Source organism: Columba livia, chromosome 16 (genome assembly GCF_036013475.1).
Source record: "Columba livia isolate bColLiv1 breed racing homer chromosome 16, bColLiv1.pat.W.v2, whole genome shotgun sequence".
NCBI lineage: Eukaryota > Metazoa > Chordata > Aves > Columbiformes > Columbidae > Columba > Columba livia.
Window position 1 is genome coordinate 12,983,463 of NC_088617.1, and position 23,496 is coordinate 13,006,958.

General features: G+C 39.8%; 1 protein-coding gene and 1 long non-coding RNA gene across 2 annotated transcripts; one reads left to right on the plus strand and one right to left on the minus strand.

The window, feature by feature from the left end:
* Window positions 1-1,157: 1,157 nt before the first annotated feature.
* Window positions 1,158-18,253, minus strand: PARD6B (par-6 family cell polarity regulator beta). Its single transcript, XM_065032574.1, has 3 exons — window positions 18,010-18,253; window positions 13,200-13,422; window positions 1,158-5,857 (listed from the first exon to the last, which is right to left on the minus strand). The coding sequence occupies exons 1-3, from the start codon at window positions 18,073-18,075 to the stop codon at window positions 5,031-5,033; spliced, it is 1,116 nt and encodes a 371-aa protein (XP_064888646.1). The 5' UTR covers window positions 18,076-18,253; the 3' UTR covers window positions 1,158-5,030.
* A 242-nt stretch (window positions 18,254-18,495) lies between these two features.
* On the plus strand, window positions 18,496-22,164 carry LOC110356838 (uncharacterized). The gene is made up of 2 exons (XR_010466662.1): window positions 18,496-20,948; window positions 21,800-22,164. It is a non-coding gene; the product is annotated as an uncharacterized LOC110356838 (long non-coding RNA).
* The last annotated feature ends 1,332 nt before the right edge of the window (window positions 22,165-23,496 follow it).

Consider the following 23,496-nt stretch of genomic DNA (forward strand, 5'->3'; position numbering starts at 1 on the left):
AGTTTTCAATTTTGTAACATAACTGAAGTCCTAAAAATCTTGTTAAGAGCTCATCACCTTGTGAAAAGTGAAGTACTGGTGGCATTTCAAGGACTGATGTGTTCTTGCATGGTACTTAACAGCAACATTCCTCCCTCAAGGAGGCAGCACTAGGGTAAGTTAGGGTCTTCCTTCACAGTTAGTAGTTTCTTAGTACAGGAAAACTACCAGTGGGGATTACAGTGATTTGTAGTGTTGCTGACTTGCATGAATATGCATGTTAGTTTCATTCCCTTAAAGTGTCCTGGATTAGCTTCTGTACCGCCCCTCCACTGCAGATTCAGTCCAGGCGAATATTAGCATTAATCTTTCAGTTCTCATACAGCCTAAAGCCCCCTATCAAGCTCACTTTATCTGCATGAATATACAGGTTCCTTAGTCTTTTATCCTGTAGTGCTGTTCTCCATCTTTTTGTCACTTCCCCACAGCTCCATAGGCCAGTATGAAAAGTACTGAACCACAGAAATAAAACTAGTCACGCATATATGAAAGGAAGGTATAGAACAGAAGTCATATGATTGGCCCCGACACCAGCAGTCACAAAAGCCCCACACAAAGGCTGAACAAAACTCAAGTCTTTTATCACTAGGTAAATGTTTACAAGGGCTGTCAAGGCATTAGATAAGGGAGAAGAGTGGAAAGGGTTCAAGTTAAAACCTCAGTACAGACAGTTATACCAAATACTTACAGGAACAGTGAAAAGCTCCACGTCACCAGCAGCACTTGACAAAGGTGACGGAAGATGAGGGACCATCTCCCAGGCCTCAGGACCTAAACTTTGCTGTGAGCAGTCCTCAGGTGAGTGATACAACGCAAGACTCGTTATTTGCAGCTGCTGCAGGAACAAGCACATCACAGGTTAGTGAATGGGACTGAAGAACAAACGTTTTGAGCACTTGCTCTGTCCATGTGTAGAGATTTGCTCCAGAGAAGGGAGCAGAGGAAGAAACGTTTGCAACTGCTCTGAAAACAGAGCCCGCGCGGCTGCCCGAGAGAAAACAGCAAACATTAACAAAAAATGAAGCCCATTTACTTTCACACTTGAGAGTGAGAAGATACATTCTTCCTCATTTTTACTTATCTGACAAAGTAATTGGAAAAAAAAACAACCCACAACATTTTATTTCTATTTCTGTTTATTATTCCAGTCTGTAAAAATATAAGACTAATATACAACTACAACTAGCTTGATTTTGTAAAATCAGTCTTCATTCAGTGAGATACCAATGTACATTATACATTGAAGTTGTAAGAAAAATACTGATATTTGACATTTTAAACAAGTTCATTCATGTAAAAATCACATTGCAAGTAAAATTTAATTAGAAAATACATAATATTCACAAAAATACACATATGTTAAAGACAGCTTGTGAGAACATTGTCCTAAATTTAATTCAGCTGTGGAAAAACACATATGATTCACAGTTAGGCTTGACTTATCCAGTACCATAGCAGAACTTCCAAGTAAATGCATCTTAATTCTATCAAGAATTTGTTCTTTTTCCTATTAAGGTGCACTTAAATCTCCCAGTCCCAAGTAAGGAATGACTTGTCCCCCCATTGTGCATGTACACAACATATAACACTAGTCAAAGGAATTTCAGTTGTCCATTCCATTTGGAAATAATTTGGATATTTATAAATTAATTTATAAAAATCTGGATTGGAAATACAATTTACATACACAGGATACTTAATACACAAAGATTACATTAATAGCAGCGTAATATTGTCAATCATGCATAGCATCCTATCACTTTTGGATTTTTTCTTCTTTCTAAAGATAAAATCGATATAAAACAGTCAAGCCTTTAAGTATTTTCTTCCAAGGAGAAAATTGTAAAGGTGTTAAAAATTTAGGAGGTAGTGAATGAAAGGCTAACAATACCAGCATATTTTAAAAAACATATACTGAACCCCAGTACCATTTATATATAAAATTAAGTTTAGCCACTCATAATCAACCGTTGATCATCCTGAAGCAACAATTTACAATATTTTGTAATTAACAGTGTATGTATTAGTAAGATATGGAAGAACTTTAGATATTTTGTGGTAACTGCAGCATTGAGCAATTACATGCTGTGCAGTCTGTCACTGTAACTGTAAATACACACTTTTAAAATCCCATTTTTATGTTATGCTTTAAAGTTTTTATCAAGTCCCAAATTCTTAGTTTTACTATATATCATCAAATTTCTTGAAAACAGATCATGGTATGAGTCAAAAAGAATATTACCCCGCATTTAGATTAATCAGTTTGCAGGAAAGGTCCTAAGAGATTAATTCTCATGCAATTTGGAGTAGGACCCTAGGTAAATTTCTACAAGTCCTTAATACTGGCATATATATTCAAAATATTCATGCATCTGTGATAAGTACAGATTGGGTAACACAGGGAGTTTGGCAGCTGGCTAACCTGGCCGTTGTACCTGCGCCATCCGTTACCTCGCAACGCCAGCACGCTCAGACTCCACCCTCCTGTGTAAGTTAATAGCTCAGGGCCATTATCCAAGCTGCAAAATACTAATGCACCGCATTAGACCCATCGTGTATTTCCACTGAAAACATTACACTGTTTTAAGTGCGCTAGCAGTTCATCTTCTGTATCTGTGGGCCTCCTTTCTCTTCTCATCCAAGTGCCTTCATCTTTATTCCTTACATTATTCACAATACATTCAAGTAAAAAAAAAAGGCACAGAAGTGCAAACTAGCATAATAAACGAAAAGTCACCCTCCACTGATGATCTCATACAGGAAGGAAAATATTTTGATAAAGGAAAAAAAAAAAGACATTTTAAGGTAAACAAGCTTCCTTGAATAAAGGAAGTATAGAGCAGCATGGCCAGAAAACGTATATTTAAAGCCTACATTGCAAAATGAACATTTAATTCTCCTCATTTCACACTGAGGATGTAGTTACTTAATTTTTTAATAATTATTAGCAAAATAAGTAAAACACTTCAAAATTCTTGCTTGTGTTGGAAAAGATTCCAGGGCCTTTCCATATGCGCACTGAAGAAACCATAAATAAATCCAATGAAGCAGAACTCTAACCTGTATTTACAGAGTACCGTTGTCTGTTATGTCAACTCTCCATAAATCAAAAAGGGCACGAATCCAACCTTCCTTGACATCTACCAGACTCGAACTCCAATGGCACTGAAGGCTCGAATATATTACTGCTCTTGAGATACAAATTTGAAATTTACATTTAGTAAAATTAAGCAGCAGTAATTTCTGATGTCTATATCATTACAAAAGTCTTAAATTCAGTTTTAGCCTCTGATATCCCATAAAGACTTTTACAGATGCCTTAACATTAAACTTACAGTTAGTGTCTTGTTAGTAAAGTTACCAGAGGTAGATGTTTCCCTAAGACAGACGGAGGGACAGAAAGAAAGGGGTTTGTCTCTTTTCCCACTCATCCTATCTCCCCACAGGGTAGAACACACTTGAAGAACCTCGACTCCTGGCTCTGGCAAGGACAAGGACAAGACCACAGCACAGCCCTGGCGGCATCCCGCTTCTCTCCCAGCAGCTGGCACAGGCTGCTGGAGCCCTGGCGAGATGCTCCGTCCATCCTTCTCCCCAGCCCTGTTCAGTCCCCATCTCATTCTCCTGCCACAACTGATGTTCCCAGAGAAGAGTCAGGTTGGGACCCGAGTGCCCAAGTGGTCATGCAGGAGATACTAAAATGGGAAAGGGGAAAAACAATGCCAGAAGCCTCTCCCTGCAATTCTCCTAGGAAGCTTGCAGCTGATTATATGCATACTTATGCGTTTGCAGCATCAGGACTTGTCATCGGTATTTTGTTTTACATACAGCAACTTTGTAATATTCAAAACGCCCAGCCAGCGGTACGCAGATCAGCATTTACAGTTCACTTAATTATACTGAATAATTTAATATCACACGGCTCAAGCAAGTTCTATCAAAGCCTCATTCTGATTTACAACATTTTTTTTTAATCCAGGGATTTCACTTAATTTAAGGTCTCCTAGCTTGTTCAGGTTTGAAGAGAACCGCTTTTTACATAATTCAGACTCGCTACAACAAACCTTTGCTAGTAGAAACCTTTAAACTTCTACCAGGACTGCAATTTTAACTTAGATTGTGTTATGTCATTTCCATAGCATTAAGTTTACATTTGATTTCTTTGAAATTTACTGGGATTAGCAACTAAATCAAAGAATATTCTTAAATATTGCAAACTAAGATGAGAACAGGTCTTTGATACGTAAGTGTTAAGACTTTCACATTTGGATTTCAACATCATAGTCATTAAAAGTAAACTTACCTGGCCGTTAAAAACAGCAAAGGTGCACGACTAACGAGGCTGCGGTTGCACATTCAATGGAACACCCAACTTCAGAAGCCCCTGCCTTCAAATCCTGACCGTTGTCAAGGTGCTGACCACTATCACACATCCCTCTTGCTCAACTACGCCAACCAAGAACATCTCTTCCCACCCCACCTCCTGTTTGTTTTTCGGTTTCCTCCCACACAGAGCTTTGCCAGCTAAATAACAGTCCGGAACAGGAATGAAGTGGCTAAAGCAGCTCCGTCATATGTAAGCAGCACTTCAGATGAACATGAGACCACAGCACATTAGATAATCAACCTTGCACAATAATGGAAGTTTACTTCTATAAAACCAGTAGTATTCTGCATTAAAAACAAAATAATCAAGTACCTTTAAAAGAAAGCTCACAGCCATCTCTTAGCTATCCTTCATTTTCAGTTTAAATTTCCCTCATCCAGTTCCAGTCGTTTATCAGTTATCTTCTCTCTTTGTGAAATATTTACACTGAAGTGCAGAATTAACCAAAGTTAGTCAACTTCCAAAATTTTGAACTTCCTGCATTTACTTTTTTTCCCTCCTTTTAATCTAACTGCAGTGCTCGGTAGATGGAGAGGTATAAAATGTATTACATATTAAGCCAAATTCAACCATGTATGGCATCCTTACTTCATACAAAGTCACTTCATAGCGTTATTATAGTTCCATCCTCTTCTAATGACTTATGATCTGGATCTTGTACTTCATGTTCCATGCTGATGCTGCCTGCCGAATGATTCAAGTTCATCTCAGCGGAAGGAAGAAATCCATTTTGTGTTGACTCATGGAGTTCAATTTGCGTCAACGATTCCAGGCTTTCGCTGGCAGGTGCGGCTTTCGGAATCTGCTGTGGTTCACCACTGTCTTCAATAATAATGTCCTCTTCATCGCTCTCCTCTTCTCCTTGCAAGAAGTTTGCTAAAATATTTGGCGTGCTGCTCGGAAGGCTCGATTCAGTAGACTGACCGGAGCTGCCAGAAGTCCGACTGTTCCTCACAACGTTATTTCTCTGGTTTGCCGGTCTTACCGTAATGATCAGGTTACGGCTGTTTGCAATCATCATGTCTGTAACCTGATCAAGGCTTTTTCCTGAAACCTCGATTCCATTCACCTCCAGTACTTCATCATTGACAGCCAGCAAGCCTGTGCTTTGAGCCAGACCTCCAGGGACAAGCCTGGATATGAAAATCCCGGGAACTTTCTCTAATCCATGTGGTGTTACTCTGACACTAGAGCCGTCTCGTATATAGAATCCAAGGGGTTTGTCAGTTCCGTATTTGTAAAGTCGTACCCTACGATGGGTTTCTGGAAGAATATCTACATCTATAATAGAAGACACCGGTCTGAAGTCTTGTGGCATGCTAATGACAATGTGTGGCTTCTTCTTGTGATTATCTGGACGTAACACATTTGATAAGACATTTTTCTTCCGTGTCATAGTATCCGTACCAAAGGCACTGTAGTCTGCATCTTCTGTAAGACAGAGCACATTGATGATTAGATTACTTTATACATAGTCCATACCACATTGCTACTGTGGTTTTGCTTAGCAGAATGAAGCATCTAACCTAGGAGGTTTCTGGTTTACTATTGTAGAAACGTTTCTCTCTACACCTGAAACAAAAGTTCTAACATTATGAGATTCAAAGTTTGCAATACTTTTGGTTTCCTACTACCAAAGACAGCACACAAAACAATTAAAGCAAGTTAGCAGCAATGGAGACACAAAGAACAATAGTCTAGCTGCTTGAAAAAAAAAAAAAAAAATGTTAGAATGGAAAGAGTATGTTCCTAGAAACATTTTAATTTTATTCCACTTGTTGGTTTTCTATCCTCAGGTTTCAGATCGTTGGAAAAGAGAATGAGAGAGGGAAAGCAGCCAGGGTGCCGCTGATTGCCCAGCTCCTGGCAGCCGGCCAGGTGACCTGGATTCAAACTCCAGAAAGCTTATTCCATTCTGCGCCCTCCTCCCGCCCCCAGGAACGGAGGGAAAATGGCTGGGGAGCAGAAACAAAGGGATCTTGCACACAAATACTTCAAGCAAAACTGTTCATACAAGCAACGCTGTAACTGCCACAATTGGACACAAGTACGCAAGTAGCCTAGAATTTTAAAGGGGAAAGCATATGCAAGTCATACAAAAATTTTAAGCGGAGAGTATGTTCTGCAGAAGAAATTCTGATGTCTGAAATGCCTATTTACTAAAGGAAGCTGCCATTTTTCTCTTTAACATGCTGTAACTCTCCAAAACCAATAAACCAAAGCACATTCAGATCTGAGTTTCCTTGGATTTACACTCGTATTTTTGCAATGTTGCGGATTTTAAAAAAATAATAAAGCAGAATGGGTTTGCACTAACCCCAGCACTCAGGGAAGCCGGGATTTCTTTGTAGTATCACATTAAGATGCCATTGGTACAGCCAAGAAAGTAACAAAATTGCTATACATTTCAACTGTAAATTGAAACAACTATGCAAATGCTGTTGTGTGAAATTGCAGGAGAGCTGACAATTGCTGGTGAAAAAAAGTACACATTGAGAGCTAGTAAGTCACCCAAATTCATTCTGGGCTAAGAGGAAGAAATATGGACACGTACCAGTTGTATTTAGACTCTTCAGATGCTTTAAGCAAAACCGAGAAAGCAGCTAGCTATGCTCGAGAACATTACATCAGATCATCATGAATACAGGAAATAGTTTTTAGTTTATTTGGGAATCTGAAGGGTTCTCTTGGAAAAGCATGTTCTTCAGCAAAAGAGGCTCAGGAGGAAAAAAAGAAGTGATATAAGGTTAAATTAAAATGACATTAGATCTCAACATCAAGCAAGAAAGCTTTAGAAATAGCCTATAATCTGTTCTTTGGATGCTTAAGTGTGTTAAGTGTCAGTTGTGTTGAAGAGTGGGTTGATAAAAAACAATCCAACCTCTCAAACAAAAGCACAGAACAGGTGGACTATGTCTGAAGGGCAAAACACCTAAAAACATGCAAACTTACCATTTTCACTATAAAATGCATTTTGGGATATATGACTGAAACCATTAAAAATGCTGTACTGCACTGCTGAAAACAGGTCAGTTTTTCAGACGTGAAGCAATTCTTTTAATATGTGCTTAAAATTTACGATCAAAGAAAAAAAAAAGTGAAAAGCTTTGCCCTTCTCTCTCCTGACAACCCATCCAACCAGTTAGACATCTGGTTGTTGTTATACATTGGGAGGATTTTTGCAATTCAATGAGTTGCAACAGCTTCTCTTTTTATTTTAGAACTACAATTACTTTCAAAACAGCTCAGAAAGGACAATTGTGAAATAAGATACTGGACAGAGGGGTCTTGCTTTAAATATCTTTTACTGCTAAATACAAAGTAACACAATGACAGCAAGAAAGTGATAGTATAGGAGAAGATTGTAGACAAACAAAAGACAATGGTGACTTGAATATTAGAATTAGGAGTGTTAATGAGTGCAAAGGTTATTTTTTGAGGCCATGGATTTCCCCTGGCCACAGCAGCTGCTGTGCAGCTCACTGCTCTCAAAAATTACATACAAACTTTCTTGTGCGGTGCTGTCTAATTAGTGGAGATCTCTGATACTTTGGAACTCTGGTTTTAAGGCTGCACAATCAACGGCAAATTCAACAAGACTAAAGAAAAATATCCCAAGGACCAGAGAGGTATTGCGTGGACATGACATATCATTTTGCCTCATTTCAAAAGCTTCACTTCTTTTTGGTTTGTCGTGTGACACATTTCTAGGCATCTAACACCAGATTTCTCCAGAGGAGCTCTGTTCGTTGGGAAGTTCTCCAGAGATCCAAAGATTAAGTTGGAAGCATTTTGACTGGTTCGTTCCATATTGTTCAGACATTAAGCCATTTTATGCCTTTATTTTTTTTGAGTAAGCTCATCTGAAGAAAACAGCAAAATTGCACATGCAGAATTTATTTGTGCTGGAGTTCAAGCTGCTAATGAAAACTGTACATTGATGAAACTGGGGCTGTTTAGCTTGGAGAAAAAGAGGCCGAGGAAGACCTTATCACTCTCTGCAAGTGCCTGAAAGGAGGTTGCAGCATGGAGGGTGTTGGTCTCTTCTCCCAAGTAGCAAGTGACAGGACCAGAGGAAACGGCCTCAATTTGCACCAGGGAAGGTTCAGATCGGATACTGGGAAAAAATTCTTCATGGAAAGGGCTGTGGGGCACTGGAACAGGCTGCCCAGGGCAGTGCTGGAGTCACCAGCCCTGGAGGGGTTTAAAAGGCGTTTAGATGAGGTTCTTAGGGACATGGGTTAGTGCTAGAGTTAGATCATTGGTTGTACTCGATGATCCTGAGGGTCTCTTCCAACCAAAATGAGTCTATGATGCAGGTACTAACATTGGTACCAGTGAAGCACTAGGTTTCTGCTGCTTTTATTACAAGATTTGGCTTAGAAACAGTACACAGAAAAAAAAAAAAAAATAGTATCAAAACACTGTCAGTATTGATGTTCTTTCAAGTACTCTTCCACATACATCACAACATTAAAAGGTATTCAATTTGGGGTTTTTTCTCCTTAAATTTGAAGTGTGAACATTCAGATTCTTGTCAAAGAATCAGACAGAATGTCTGGCATGTTACACGTTATATCCTCCTTGACATTCCCAGCTTGCCACAGTGTGTTGTAAAGCTTCTTCACCTCGGTAGCAGGTGACGTACCAGGACCCCGTCCTGCCCCACACAGCAAGTCTGGCCACCTTCCCCAGCAGGATCAGTTCACTGAAGTCACCACCCAACCCGCCTTCCCGCAGCCACCACTGGACCGGGCTTAAAACTTTGGTCCAAATCAAATTTTTCACAGTCAGTAGAGAAACATGAAGATCAGTTGCAAAAGGACTGGCTTTCAAAATATTATGTAAATATATCTATATATGAACTAGCGAATTCAAAAGTGCTTTTAAAATGAAAACTAAGATCAGAAAAACGTTTATTGGAAAAGATTAATTTGAAAATTCTCTTTCATAAGACAAATATACAATCAGAAATCTTAACAGTGAGCCGGTGCTTTTGCTTTTAGAAACTTACTGAAGTTACATGGCACATTGTTGAAATAAAAGCATCCCAGAATTGCAAGTCACCTGTCAAAACATTTAAGAAACTATAAAGCACCAGAGGGTAGTTGGTTTGCGTTGTATTAATACCTAGTCTTAGTGGCCTAATAATTCAAAACCACCACAAACCTTACAATACATAGTTAAGGTTACAGAATTTGTGGGAAAAAGAAATAGTGAAAGGTTGATGAAAACTCATCTCTCCAGATCTCAGCCAAGCACCATGACTCTGTTTAACCTCTCCTTCCACTGCTAAACAAATTTTCTAAAGCAATATCCTTGAGTACAAAGGCATCTTTGTTCGGGCACCTAGCTAATCAGTTTAAAGCCGCAGCGGAAAAATATTCTGGCGTAAAGCCAAAGGACAAGGTGTTAACTGCAGATCGTGTTAAGGAGAACGTCCACGTAGAGCAAGAATGAGTTTTCCCTTCACAGTCTCATGCTCAAGGTGGCACCAACCTATATATACTTATTCCATGAGATTTAAAACAAAAGCCCACAAATGCCAAATCTGCTTTCAATTCAACATTGTTCAGCACATGTATTTAAATGTTTTCCTGCTCTATATGCAAAGCAGTGTAGAGTTACGCCTCATGAATTAAATTTTCAAAACCCCCAAATCATGAGTACATTTGAATATAGATGCAATCTAGCATTTTTTTAAATAAGCCCAAACAAATTCTGTCTCTTATTTAGTCAGAAGCTATAACAAAACATGGGCTTAGGAAATTAACCTGCCAGCTTGTCTTACTTTTCAACAAAATAAAACTTCTCCATGAAAAAGTCTCTCTCAAGAGGCACAATGAATTAACCGAACAACCCACATTTTACTGTATTAAGCCATGCACATGCAGAGCTTGCAGGAGTTGTATATTATAATTTAATATCCTGCAAGCGAGTTTTAACAAAAGATATATTTCATTATCATGTCTTTAAGTTCTATTTTTCTTATATTTACAATGCAAAATTCCCCATGTTGAACTGCCCTTCAGGGCCTGTGCAAACTACATCCCCCCACACACCATTTTATCTTCAGTAAGATTTTTCTCACAGACAGAGCGACTCCCATACATCTGGATTTAATCAGGATACATCAGTTTAACCTTTAAATTCCAGATGTCAGCAGTACCTGTTAATCCGTTAAACTGCAGAATGAAATCCCAATAAGCAACTGTTTTCCACAAACCGATAGCCATTCTTGGCTTGTGCAATATCAAGCTCCAATTTACATTTAGCACTGGAACTCTTTAAAATATTTCAAAGGAATTTAGTTAAATACAATCAGAAGAGTCTAAGGGGAATAATGTGACTTGATTTTTTCCACTCCAGGATCTCTAGGTTTCTTACCACATGAACCAATACACATAAATGCTCAGGGCTGACAGCCTTCTAGCTTTTGTACATAAGGAGTAAAAAATAATTGAACAGAAAAGAACACTTACTCTGGCATTCCAAAATGTCTGAAATTTTGGAGTTATGTTACTACAATTGTCACTTATTAATAAAATTGCAAAAGCATCCTGCTGCTCTCATTTCAACCCCTTAAGGCGCTCTTTAGATGCAATATAGTAAGGAGTTAATACTATTTATCCTAGATTTTATTGTAGTCTGCTCATACCTCGTGTTAGCTTTTCACAAATTACAAATAGCTTCTAAATAGGTAAGACAATATAAGATTTAATATCTTTCAAGACAGTAAAAACTTTCTTTTCTGCACAGTAGCTTTTTGCCTTGCAGGTGGGATCAGTTATAGTTCCAGAACAGCACAGATCAAAGCAGCCCCATCAATAGCAGGTATTTGTTCAGACATTTGATTTTCAATTTCAGAGGTGCGGTCAATTAAGATCTGTGCAATCGTATTAATCACACTAAACAAATTATGCTGCACAAATCATCGCATGTCATTAATTCCTGCAGTTCAGCTTTCATTACAGGTAAATTCTCACAAATAGAGTCAAGCTATTTCCTTATTATCCATCAAATCAACCTCTGTTCCATATGGCAAAGGTATGAATGAAGTCAAAGCCTCAGTTTAATCAACAGAAGCAATCAAAGCGGTCACAATTAGTTCAGAACAAAGTACAGTGCTGGACGTAGATGCCAGGCCTGGATTCTTTATCCCCTAAACTCTACAGCCTGAAGACTCTCGTGTCAAAAGGAAAGTGATGATAACCAATACTTTCTTACACGGCTTTTCCTACTAATCAATTCTTGACATGATAAACTTCAGTGGGTTCATCTTATTTCTAGTTCTGTGTATTATATCCATCTATATCTATTCTATTATCAATTCCTCACACCAGAGTAATAAGAAACAATCTATCATACTTTAAAATAAAGGTACATTTAATAAAGGTATAAGGTGTTATAAATGTAACACTAGTAACAGCATTAAACATATAACACTAGTAACAATCTAAAAACATATGGTGTTAAAATATAACCTCAATAATCCCAGTCTGACAAAGTGGCTTATCTGTTCTCGTCATATGGCTACTGTAAGAGATTAAATGGAATCATAGACCTTTTCTATCTCTAGGTTCTACTAAAACAAATAGTTAATTCCTTTGGCAATTCAAGACTGAAAACACAGGCCTTACTAGACTATACTATCCTCAGTAGAAACAAAGCAAACGTATTTTGCCAGCAACACATCAACTGGCAAGCAGCCACACTGCTTTTGAATATTGGGTTTGTGTCAGGCTGCTGTGGAGCTCGTTCATTTTTTTGGAGTGGGTAAGTTGATAAAAGCTTCCAATGCCCAAGTATTTTCTGAGGGAAAAAAGCGCCTTGTCTTCGCAACAACCACAAACAGTGCACATCTTTATAAACCAGCTCAGCAATGAGCAGTCTCCTATTCAAAGATCAGGTGACTGCCTTTTGATAGGAGCTGTGCATGCACATGCTTGTTTATCTACACACAATACATGCGCACTCACACCTGTATGTAAGTAAGCAGAAAACCAACAAGTGCAGAAATCAGGTTTTCTTGGCTTCTCTGGATTAAAAAATTTCAAATCACATCACTAGATTTCTCCTCTCCCCTTCAGTTTCATGTACTGAATATGTTCTCCTGGACAAGTTTGATCTTTTTTCCTTCATGAACAAAAGCAGAAAAGACATTGGAAAAAGGCAACAAGAAATTTGTGCCTAGAAGAGATCCTATTTTTAAACGTAAATCAGCAAATTGAGCAGCATTCACATTTAAGGTTTGCTACCCAAAATAAGCTTGTAATTTTGAAAGCTTCGGAATGTTTTTACTAGGAAAGTGTGATAAGAGTAGCATATTAGTCTTTAATTTATACTGACATTTAATACTTCACGTTATAAGACTTTCAAGGTTCCTTTCCATCCTGTAATGGCCTCTCTTCTTGTCTGATCAAGATCAGAATTTTAAAGTGAAAGGCATTCAACATACAGAGCAGAAAACCCTAGAGGTGTAAAGTTTATTTTCATTTGCTTACATAAAACCAGAAAGGAGCATTTGCTAGAGAACTGACTTTATCTAACTGAACTAAATACAAGCAGAAGAGCAGAAAGTACGAACAGGTTGCCTGAGGAAGCTCTTGCAAGAGAGATGAGTTGTGAATACCTTTCATGATCTATAATTATTATGGAATTCAACATGATGAAATAGGACTGAGGGGTTTTTTTTCCTCCATATGTCTCACTGTTTACTGCAACACAGCAAAACAGGATAAACGGGTGAATCACAGACTTCAGCTGCACTTACCTTTCCTCTGAATGAAAATCCTGAGTAGAGGATTGGCCGTGGAAACTGCTTTATGATAATTGTCATCATTATTGATAGGCAGCAGGTCTCCATGAATGTCCGTATATCCCACCAGAACATCAACGTTTGGTATCTTGTGCACATGCTGCAATAATCCATAGAACTCCTCAAACTTGCCAGGTTTGGATCTCTCCAGAGAAAACCGTCGGAATTCAGCTCCAAACTACAACAAAATATATCTTATATCATTAATATGGAAATCTCACATCCACAAGCAATAGAATTATTTGAATGTTAAACCAGAAATGTTGTGGAATTGGAAGTGCTCTAAAAACTACAATCAATAATTTCAAAGTGGCATAAGAAGGTCAGATTAAAGTGGTTTGTTTGTTCTCCTACTTTTTTTTTTCTCAAAAAAAAATTATAACTATTTTTGGACCTGATAAAACATGTACTTTTGAATATGCAAAAGTTGATTTCATTGTTCCATTTCAGTCAGAGCATTTACTAATATGGGAGCTTAGCACTAAAGTGAAAAACTAGTGCAAGAATAGTTGCAGATTTTTATATGCATATGAAAAGCCATGCTCTCAGTAAGGGACAGAATTCATAGCCAGTACTGATGTTGGTGGCTCAAACCCAAGATTATGATTAACCTCGCATGATATGTGATTACCTGGAACTTCTTCATATAAATTTCAGTGCACTTTAGAATGGCAGGTATAGTTGTTACACAGCTATGATTAACCTACGCAACACTGAGTAGTTTTCAGATTCCCAGTTGTTTGGACAAGAAAAGAAAAAGCCACTTTGACCTCAAGACTACAAAGAACGGCTGCTGCTTTTTAGTACAGACTATGTGCGGTAAAGCTTTAGTGACCTGATCTCAAGTCAATTCTGCTCTTACCTAAAGAGAGATACAAAGGGGGCAACCAGCCACTACTTCTTGAGAGCGCTCAGAAGATTTCCCTGCATGATCAAGACTCAAATCTTGATTGCATAGTCTTTTAAAATGTCTTATTTTACACCCTGAATATAACCACAAGATTCAGATTTGCAACAAACCATGCAATCACTGGCACTTAACAAAAAACAAAGCTAGCAAGGATTCGGTGGTGGTAGGCAAAAGACAAAATTGGGTGCAAATAAAGGAGTAAGCATTTGATGTACACCAGACAATTGGAAACTTTAGCAAGAATAACTGGTAAAAATAGAGTGTTCTGCCCCACATGGGTGGGACCCAAAGCAAACAGAACAATGGATTAAAATTACTCAAAAACCCCCATATCAGGCACACAAAACATACCAAAGAGCAAAGGGAATTAAGAGATAGCAGCAGTTAGGTTACTAAAAGCAGAACAGCTTGTTTATGAATTAAAACGGTCATAAACTAAACACTTTTAAGAAGTCGGTTAGTGGCATTTTTTGTTAATTCTATAGCTGACCTACAGTGAACTTAAAGACTTCAAATAATTTCTTTAGCAAGTTTAACTTCAAGCAAAACAGAATGGCACACGGAACAAAACACTCACGGAAAGTTTGAGCCTCAGTATCACATACTTGGAGATACCTTACACAGTGTAGATGTGAAGGTGCACATTACCAAGCCAACCAACCTCTACCTCACATTTGATTACAGCCTTTTGGAGAATAACAGCTTTAGAGTTCTCACATATAAACAAAGGAATGAAAATAAGGAGACAAGGACCCCATTGTTGGCACATTAGCACCACACTAACTCAAACACAGTGCAGGAAAAACAGCTACACCTTCCCCCAGCCCACTTCATTCACAAGTTTCAAATAAAGGCATTATGTGGGAACATTCCTCTTCTAGAAATACTCCAGTTACTACATTAACTAACAATAAGGCAGAAGGGATGATTCATACGTGCTTAGAAAAGCCTGTAGGAGGAACTCCCATCACGGCAGGAGCAGCACACTTCATCATGACGTCAGTGAAAGACTTTATCCGTGTCCCTCCTAGATCTTTCTTCAGCTATGTGAAGTATGAATACCGCAGGAATTGCCACTGCATGGCATCAGTGCCAGTTGTTTGGCTTCAAAAGACAACGTAGTTTAAACATAATCCGGTAATAAAAGTCTGAAAAGCCCACAACCTCACTCGCAATTTGAAGTGAGTTAAATCTTCTTGTGACAAGCAAAGGGCCAGATTTTCTAACGTGTGATTTTTATTTTTTCCACATTTTATACATGGTTGGTAAAAACACCAAGACACTAATAAGCTAGCTATTATTTCCTAACACTGTTTGCCATATGCTCAATACTTTTATAAAGACAAAAGTAAAACTACGCAATTTTATAGTTTCTTTTAAGTCCCTGAAATGCTTTGATATCAAATGTTGCACTCCATTTGATTAAATAGGCTGCACTTAAAACTTTTAAGACGTTTAGGGGAGATGAAAGATTGGAGGAGACAAACTTAAAGGGAAGGCTTCTTGCCACCTGAGCTCTTTACAGCCACATGCTGTTACACGGTAACTCATCTGGGGCAGCACAGTACAAGCAATGTCAGCATACTAGGAAGTTACTAGAGATACTGAAGTAAGACTTACTTATTAGAGACAGCTTCAAGTCCTCTGTAACACAGCATACTGGTGCTGTAGGTCTCCAGCAGTTATGGAACATTAACTACAGTAACCATCTGTTTTACTGGTATATTAGAATTTTTTTTTTTTTTCAGAATGAAATCCAAGTCATAAAAGCAAGGAAAGAAAAACCTGAATTATATATCTAGAGAACTTGAGCTTTATTTTGGAGCTTTTATACTATCCCCAAGAACTCTAGTTTGGGGTATAAATCTTGATTTTCTATGACAAGAGAAAAGGCTAACTAGAATTAAAATACCTCAGGGATTCCCCAGGGTAAGTTCAGACCAGTTACCCAAATTGAATAAACTAGACCAACAAAAGGATTTTGTTCATACAACTGCAACTACAGTTGGGCTGTACTGGCACAGCTTTGTCAGATTATTGATTTGGAGTATCTAAATAAAGAGCCGTACATTGCTGATAAGCCTTCAAAGCCTAGACCTCTCCACAATAATGGGTCCCCTCCACCTCCCACACGAGCCTTTCTTCTTTCTCTGTAGAATTGTTTGTTTTCATAAAAGGAAGATGGCTCCGATGCTATATTAAATCAAGGTGCTGTTAAATAGTGCATTAGTGACAAGTAGTTCTAGGAATGCCTTGAAACCTGCTTCATAATATGCACTTAAGAGCCAGTCCCTATCCATTAGAACTTCTACACTTCCCTGTACAAACACCAAAGAACGCATCACATAGGTGATCTCTAGACAGACTTAAATCAAGGAAAACACAATGGGGAAACAGTAAGCCTAGAGTATGGGGCTGAGGCAACAAGTATTTTGGTTATAAACACAATGTACTGATTGTTTTCAACCTTACAAGAGCACAGGTGAAAACAGACTTCACCAAGCCTAGTAACAGCTACACTTAACTAGTATTTGAAATCATGGCTATCAGGTATTCCTGTGCCTTCTGGTTTTGTCCAAATGAAAGTTAATTTAACACTTTAAATAAATTAGTATCATTCAAGCTGTAGAGACCAACCATATGTTTCCTGCAAGTTTCAGCATTATGTTACGTGATCCTTAAAAAAACCCACACAACTAAGTCCTGAATGCTTCACATACACTGACACTGTAACACTTGATTTGCAGGAAAGGAAGATCCAGAATAAAGACAAGTAGACCAGTTCATAAAAAGTCCACAAGAGATGTATTTTTGCATAGATGGAAGAAAACACATTCCCACATGTAGTTGCACTTGCAATCTGCCTAGACAATGAAAAAGAGATTTTGGTTCACGGTGTGTAACATGAGTTACTAGATTGATGTTGCACCTAATACTAAACATCCAACACTTTTACAATTGCTAACTGCAGAATGACGTGTCAACAAAATATTACAAATACAAACCAGGACAAAAATCTATTCTTTTTTCAGAACATCAAAGTTCTGTCAGCCTAACCAGCACGTGAAAAACAAACACAAAGAACAGATCCAGATACAAGACAGCTTACAGATTGTGCAAAGCATCGACAAACTGTTAAGGTGCAACATAGAGATATACACTCATAAAACAATTGCCAGTGTAAAATCCTCACAGCGCCTTTAAAGAAGGCAGGTCCCAATTTAAGATAAACTAGTCAGGGCCAACCTCTGTCAAGTAATGCAAGCTGTATGTTCTAGCCCACAAAAAGAAAAAAAAGTATGGAAGCACTCTGTAAGTTAAACAAATTTATTCCTTTTCTAAGTCAGACAACAGGTTTTGGAGTTCGAATCATACCACTCAGCACCTCTTTGGGCTCAGATATCCCAAACCTATCCCAAACATCCATTTCTCTGTTTATCTTTCAGCCTATATAGGAACCAAAGAGCAAACTAGGCTAACTTGTTTTTCTTAAAACACCACAAAACCCCTTATTCTTTTGTCCCCCCAGCACCCAGCAAGCGACAACAGCACCTCACCCCTCCCGCTGGACCAGCTGGGGAGAGCGGAGGGCCCGGCCGGAGCGAGGCCGGGCAGGTGGGGAGGGACGCGCCCCCGCCGCCTCCCTCAGCCTCACGGCTCCAGCGCCACCGGGGCCGCGCACCGGCCCCTCACCCCCGTGCCACCTGCGGCAGGTGAGTCAGCAGCTCCCGCCATCCCCTCACCGCCCTCCTCCACACAGACCCTGTGACCAGACGCCCCCGCAGGGCAGGGCCAGGCCGGGCCAGCTCCTTCCCGCCCCGGCGCCGCCGCCGCCCTGAGGTGCCCAGCGCTCACCTTGCTCTTCACCTCCATAGTGCCCAGGCCCCGGCTGCCCGGAGCCCCGCGGTGAGGCCGGTTCATGCCGCCGGGATCACGTCTTCTCTCCTCGCTCTCTGCCCCGGGTGCCCCCGAGCGCGCTGCGGGAAAGGAAGAGCGGCAGAAGGGGAGGGAGGGAGGGCGAGCAGCGCGGCCCGACGCCAACTGCCCCCGGCAACCACGGCCGCTTCGCCGGCTCTGCCGCCGCCTCCGCCCTCAGACGGGGACAGGGGCGGGGCCACGGCGGCTCCTGGCACCTGCCGCGCGCCCAGACAGCGGCCAGCGGGGGCGGGGCAACCGCGCGGGGCCGCACGGCGCCTGCGCCGTAGGGCGGGGCCGCGCACCTGCGGCTGGCGAGCATGCGCAGTGGCCGGCGGGCGGGAGGGGCCGCGCACCTGCGCCCTGTTCGGCGGGTCTCAGGTGGAGGCGGTGCCCGGCACGGGTGAGGAGGACGGGCCGTTCTGTGATAAGGAAGTTTGTTGGTGGTTTTTTCTTTTCCCTCTTCCTAGGGAGTAGGTGCGGGACGTGCCTCGGCAACCTTTGCCCTGGAGCAGCGGGTCCGGTGTGCGCAGCGAGGGCCGCGCTGGCTGAAGCGCCTCAGCGCGTTCCCCCCCGCTCTGGGCGCGCCTCTGGCCGCGGAGAGCAGCCAGCCCGTCCCCCGCGCCTCCCACAGCGCCGGAAGCGGGTCGGGCCCCCCCAGACCCCGGCTCCCCCCAGCCCGGGTGCCAGCAGACCCGGGCCGGGCCGCCCTGAGGGCGGGTGGCGTCTACACACCTCTGAGTCTGGCTTGGGAACCTGCGAACTGACGTTCTGGGTGTAAAGATGTTCCTGGAGTTCGTTTTCATATTAACCACGAGTAATATTGCAGGATCTGGTAACATGTCATAGTGGTTGTCTTAGATAACTTTGTTTCTTGGTTTAATTTTGAGATAAACATTATTTTCATGTAAAGGTCTGCTTAGCTACCCTGAGAGAGGTACTGAGGTACTTAGTGGAGAGACCATAAACACCTTACAATTTAAAGAAAAATTGCTTCTCACTTATATAATTTTACATGTATTGGAAAAAAAAAAAAGAGCCTGTAGATTAATCTAGTTATGTCAACAAACCTTTGAAATAAAGGTCTCTCTCTAATCTCTAAACCTAGATAGATAGGTTTACAGATAGAAGAGCACACAGCGTGAGGCATCTTGGTGTAGGTCATGTAGATGGCTGTGAAGGGACTTCAAACAACTTGCAGTTGAGGCAAGTTCTAAGTGTCTAGTCGGTTCTCAGGTCTCAGCTGGTAATCAGTAATTAAGAAAAACCACATCCAGTGCTGAATCACTTTTAAGTCAGTGCTGGTTTTTCTACACTTGATCTTCCTCCCGTCATGCCAAAGGCAAAGAAATTGCAGCTGTCACTCAAGCCAAGTTGTAATTAGTACAAAGGATGTTGTTAATTGTTAAGTATAGTTTGCTGTCAGACAGTGTCCAGGCTAATTCAAGTCTTCCCATCCTTTATCTAGTATGTTTTGGTTTTACACTGCAAAAGGATACATAGAGAATACAGTCTGTAAATCTGGATAAAAATCTGTGCTCCTGGTGTAGCAGAAGATAGATTACAGCTATGTGAGCAAGACATGGATAAAATCTCTTATTGTATCACTTGGTAATTAGAAAATTGAAAGGAGTTTGAACCGCTTTCCATTGCTGTCTTCTACAGCATGCTTTGCTTAATGAGCTGTAGGAAAACACAGAGTGCAAGTGATAGAAGATAGTTCTCCATTTTTTTAAAGCTATTGCTTTGCCTCTTTTCTTGCAGAGAGAGGGAGGGAGGAAGGGCCTCCTGAAGATGATTTGTGCTTGAGGCCGTTGTGCAGTTAATTTTATTGCTATGGGTTTATGAAGTATCGCCTGAGATAATGTTTTTTCTGTTGTGCATTCCTCGCATGGTTGGAGTGCCATGCGGTGGGTGTGGTGGCATGCTTAAGGAGTCAGGGCAAATTCATTTCAAGTCACTGGAACCAACCTAATGAAAAGTATTAATCACTGCTTTGCTTTCATCACAAGGAGCTGATGTATGAGGAAGGAATGTGATAAACAATTTGATTTCAGATAAAGGTAGGGAGAGAGGTAGGCTTTTTGTGCCGTTTGTAACACAAGTTTATAGAGCTATTTTAGTCACAAGTTCTGTAAAACCTGTGATTCAGACTTGATCAAGCTATTCGTGGCACGTTCAGTTCAGTTTCAGCTCTGTGAAGTTGAAAGACAGGTTTGGTTTCCTAATCTCTGGACAGTTGGGGAAGTTTTTTGAGAGCCTTTTTTTTCTTTGTTTGTTTTGGTGTAGAAATTCAATCACTAAGTCCACCATGGAGTATAGTGGGGTTCTACCATAATGCTTCTTTCCCGTCTCAAGAATTCCCACTTTTTAAGTGGAGTGGAATTCCATACAACCCTCTTGGGAGCTGAAAGAATACTTCCAAGAATAAAACACAGAAAATGTCTGCCAGTGTGTATTAGAAGTTATTGATGACCCACCTAAACTTTTATTGTATAATTCATGGCTTATACTGTTTTTATATTTAACATAAACTATTCTTTATTTACACTGTCAGTGCCAGCTCAGAAGAGGAGTTGTTAAATTCAGTACATTGTGATCTGATCTTGGATTGGAGTTGATGAGAGGTTGGTTTTTTGTGGGTTTGTTTGTGGGGTTGTTTTTGTTTTTATGAGAACAGAAGAATAAAAGGGGAAAAGAGAAGCTTTATATAAAAAATAAGATCATACAACAGATTCCCCTGCTTTCTTTAAAAAAATAAAATCTGTATTTACAGGATTTCATTTTTACGTCTTCTGCAATTTTGATGCATTAAACTTGCATACCAGTTACATTTCCCTACAAAGAGAGGAGTCTTCAGGATCGGTGTATACGCCCGGGTAACTCAGTTTTCAGAATATTAGGGACACGTGACCTCAAATTGCTTTTACCTTCCCCTTAATACATGAGTAGTACAGACAAGCCATTTTTGTCATAGAGACATCATATGTTCACAAATGCAAATAATATTGTAGAGCACTATTTTTAGGTGCCCACAAAGCCATGGAAATAAATTTCATAACATTCTGTTCATACTCCTGATCCTGGAGCAGGATATATTAATTTACAAATGTTGCATTAGGCAGAAAGAACTTGATAGGGGTAGCTTTTTATATTTTGTCTCCATGAAATACAATCCATACCAATAGTACTATACAAACACAAGAGCAAAGCTCATAAGGTAAACCCCATTACATGGCAGTTTAGCTAATTTATTAATAAATAGTATTATTTAAATAGCACCTGTATAATAAAAAAAATGAGTTTGTTATAATGAAATTTTGACAGTTGTGGGATTTTGAGGATTTCTTGCTTTTCTTGTGCAGAAATCAGCAATACCACACGATCCTACCAAGAGCACAGTGGCTGTGTCAGTACAGGTGTATGAGTGCAGTTCTAAAGTGCTCTCCAGCTAGGGACTGCTCCTCCTTTCCTGCCTGGATTTTATCAATGTATTTTTTGTACAGGTGCATGGGAAGACTTGAGAAATACTTCTGTATTAATAAAAAAATAACAAACAAACCTAAAGAACTGCAACACTCAGTTTTAAATATCTACTGCAAAGAAGCCAGGAACATACAAGCCCAAATTAATGGACACTTCAAATAATACTTTTGCTCAGTAACTAGATATTGTGAAATACTTATATTCTTAACTGCAGAACTAATGCTATTTCACTTGTTAAATATAGGATGGACCAGGGGAGCAAACAGAGAGTTAAGATGGGAGAATTTCTGTGTTCTTATTCTGCCTCTGCTTTCTTCTTTGGCTGCCAGCAAAACAATGAGCCTTCCCCTTGACACTCCTCTTCCAGGCACCTTTAGTTGTTATTTTGATGCAATATTTACTTACCTGTTGGTGATAAAATGAATTGATTATTTTTAAAGTTCGTATATGAGATCTTTTTCAATGAAATATTTCTAGTTTCCTGGGGTTGTGGATTTTTCTTTCAGTTTGTACTTTTGTTAGATTTTGTCTAGCTTTATGGGAAAAGTTGTCTTTGTGTCATACTGCCTGCCAAATAAACATTTGTTTCTGGTGTGCTATAAATCTTCATCGGGTTTTGGAAACATATTTAAACTTACTCATGAAAAATAGTCCCATAAATTAAGCACAGGTACCATAACTAGGGATCTGACCCATTCCAGGAAGAACTGTGTGGAAAGGTGTGCCCAGCAGCAAAACACCCTGTGAATGGGGGACACCAAAGCTGTCACACTGCCTGCTTGGAATGGGGACGGGAGCAAATGTGGGAGCACTGAGAGAACCGGACCTGCTTGGGGCTCCCAAGCCCTCTGTGGTTGGTAGGCTGGAGGATCCACTGCTGAGGAAATCCTCGGGATATACGTTATAGAATCATTTCTTCATTAGACAAGAGAAACTGGCGAATTCTTTCAGACTTTCTTACCCCTGTGGAAATTTTCACTTTTCATTCTGAATGGGAGTTCTGACTATCGACGAGCTCTGACATCAGCCCCTTGCTGAAGGTTGTGTTGCAAGTGCTTAGTGTGCCCTTTGTCCCAGCTGTGGAGTCCCCATCCTGAGAATATTTCTGTGATTTTTCTTCATTAGGGGCTTTAGTTGTGATAAACTTTTGAAGTTTAGTGAAAATAGCTTTCCTAACAAGTCAAAAGCTAGTACTGATATTTAATTGACTCTCTGAGGTTTCTAACTAAAATAATTTAAAACTTTCAAAGCTTTTCTTTCCATTCATCTAGTAATCAATTGCTGTTCGATGACTCAGGATTACTTTGAAATTCCTCCTTGTTTAAACACCATAGTACTAATCACAGCTGACTTCTCACACTTGCACATGTGTGGAGAGTTTAATGATTTAACTCTTCTGGCTCAAGTGTTCAAAAGAAACCCTGCTGGTGCTCGAGCTGTACAGGTCAATAGATAACACTTAGTGGGTTTTCCTCAAAGTAATTTGTGACCCTTGCTTATTTGTCTTTCCAGTGCTTGCTGAGTATTCCTCTAGAATTTGGAAAAATTATGACAGCTCAAAGGAATAATTACTCCAAAATCTATTTTAAACTTCACTTGGTGCAGCTTAGAATTTTCATTTTGTCTTATTCTTAAAGAATTAGAAAAATAACAAGTTTTTTTGGAATAAAGACTTTGCTCTTAAGCTTGTCTGGAAAAGATGTTCTTGCTATTTGTGAGCGAAACAATGCCCTCTGCTAGCGGCTGTAATGTAGAATAAGTAATACTTCAAGTGCCATCTGCTGCATAATGAGCGCTGGGGCCTTTTACTAAAAAATAACGTTTTTATACAGAATGGTAGTTGATGTTAAAATTATTTGTGACTACAAATAATAAAGCAAATTATTTGGCTTTGTAAGGTGTTAAAAGTAATTTCCTATCAAACAAGGATAACATTTGAGT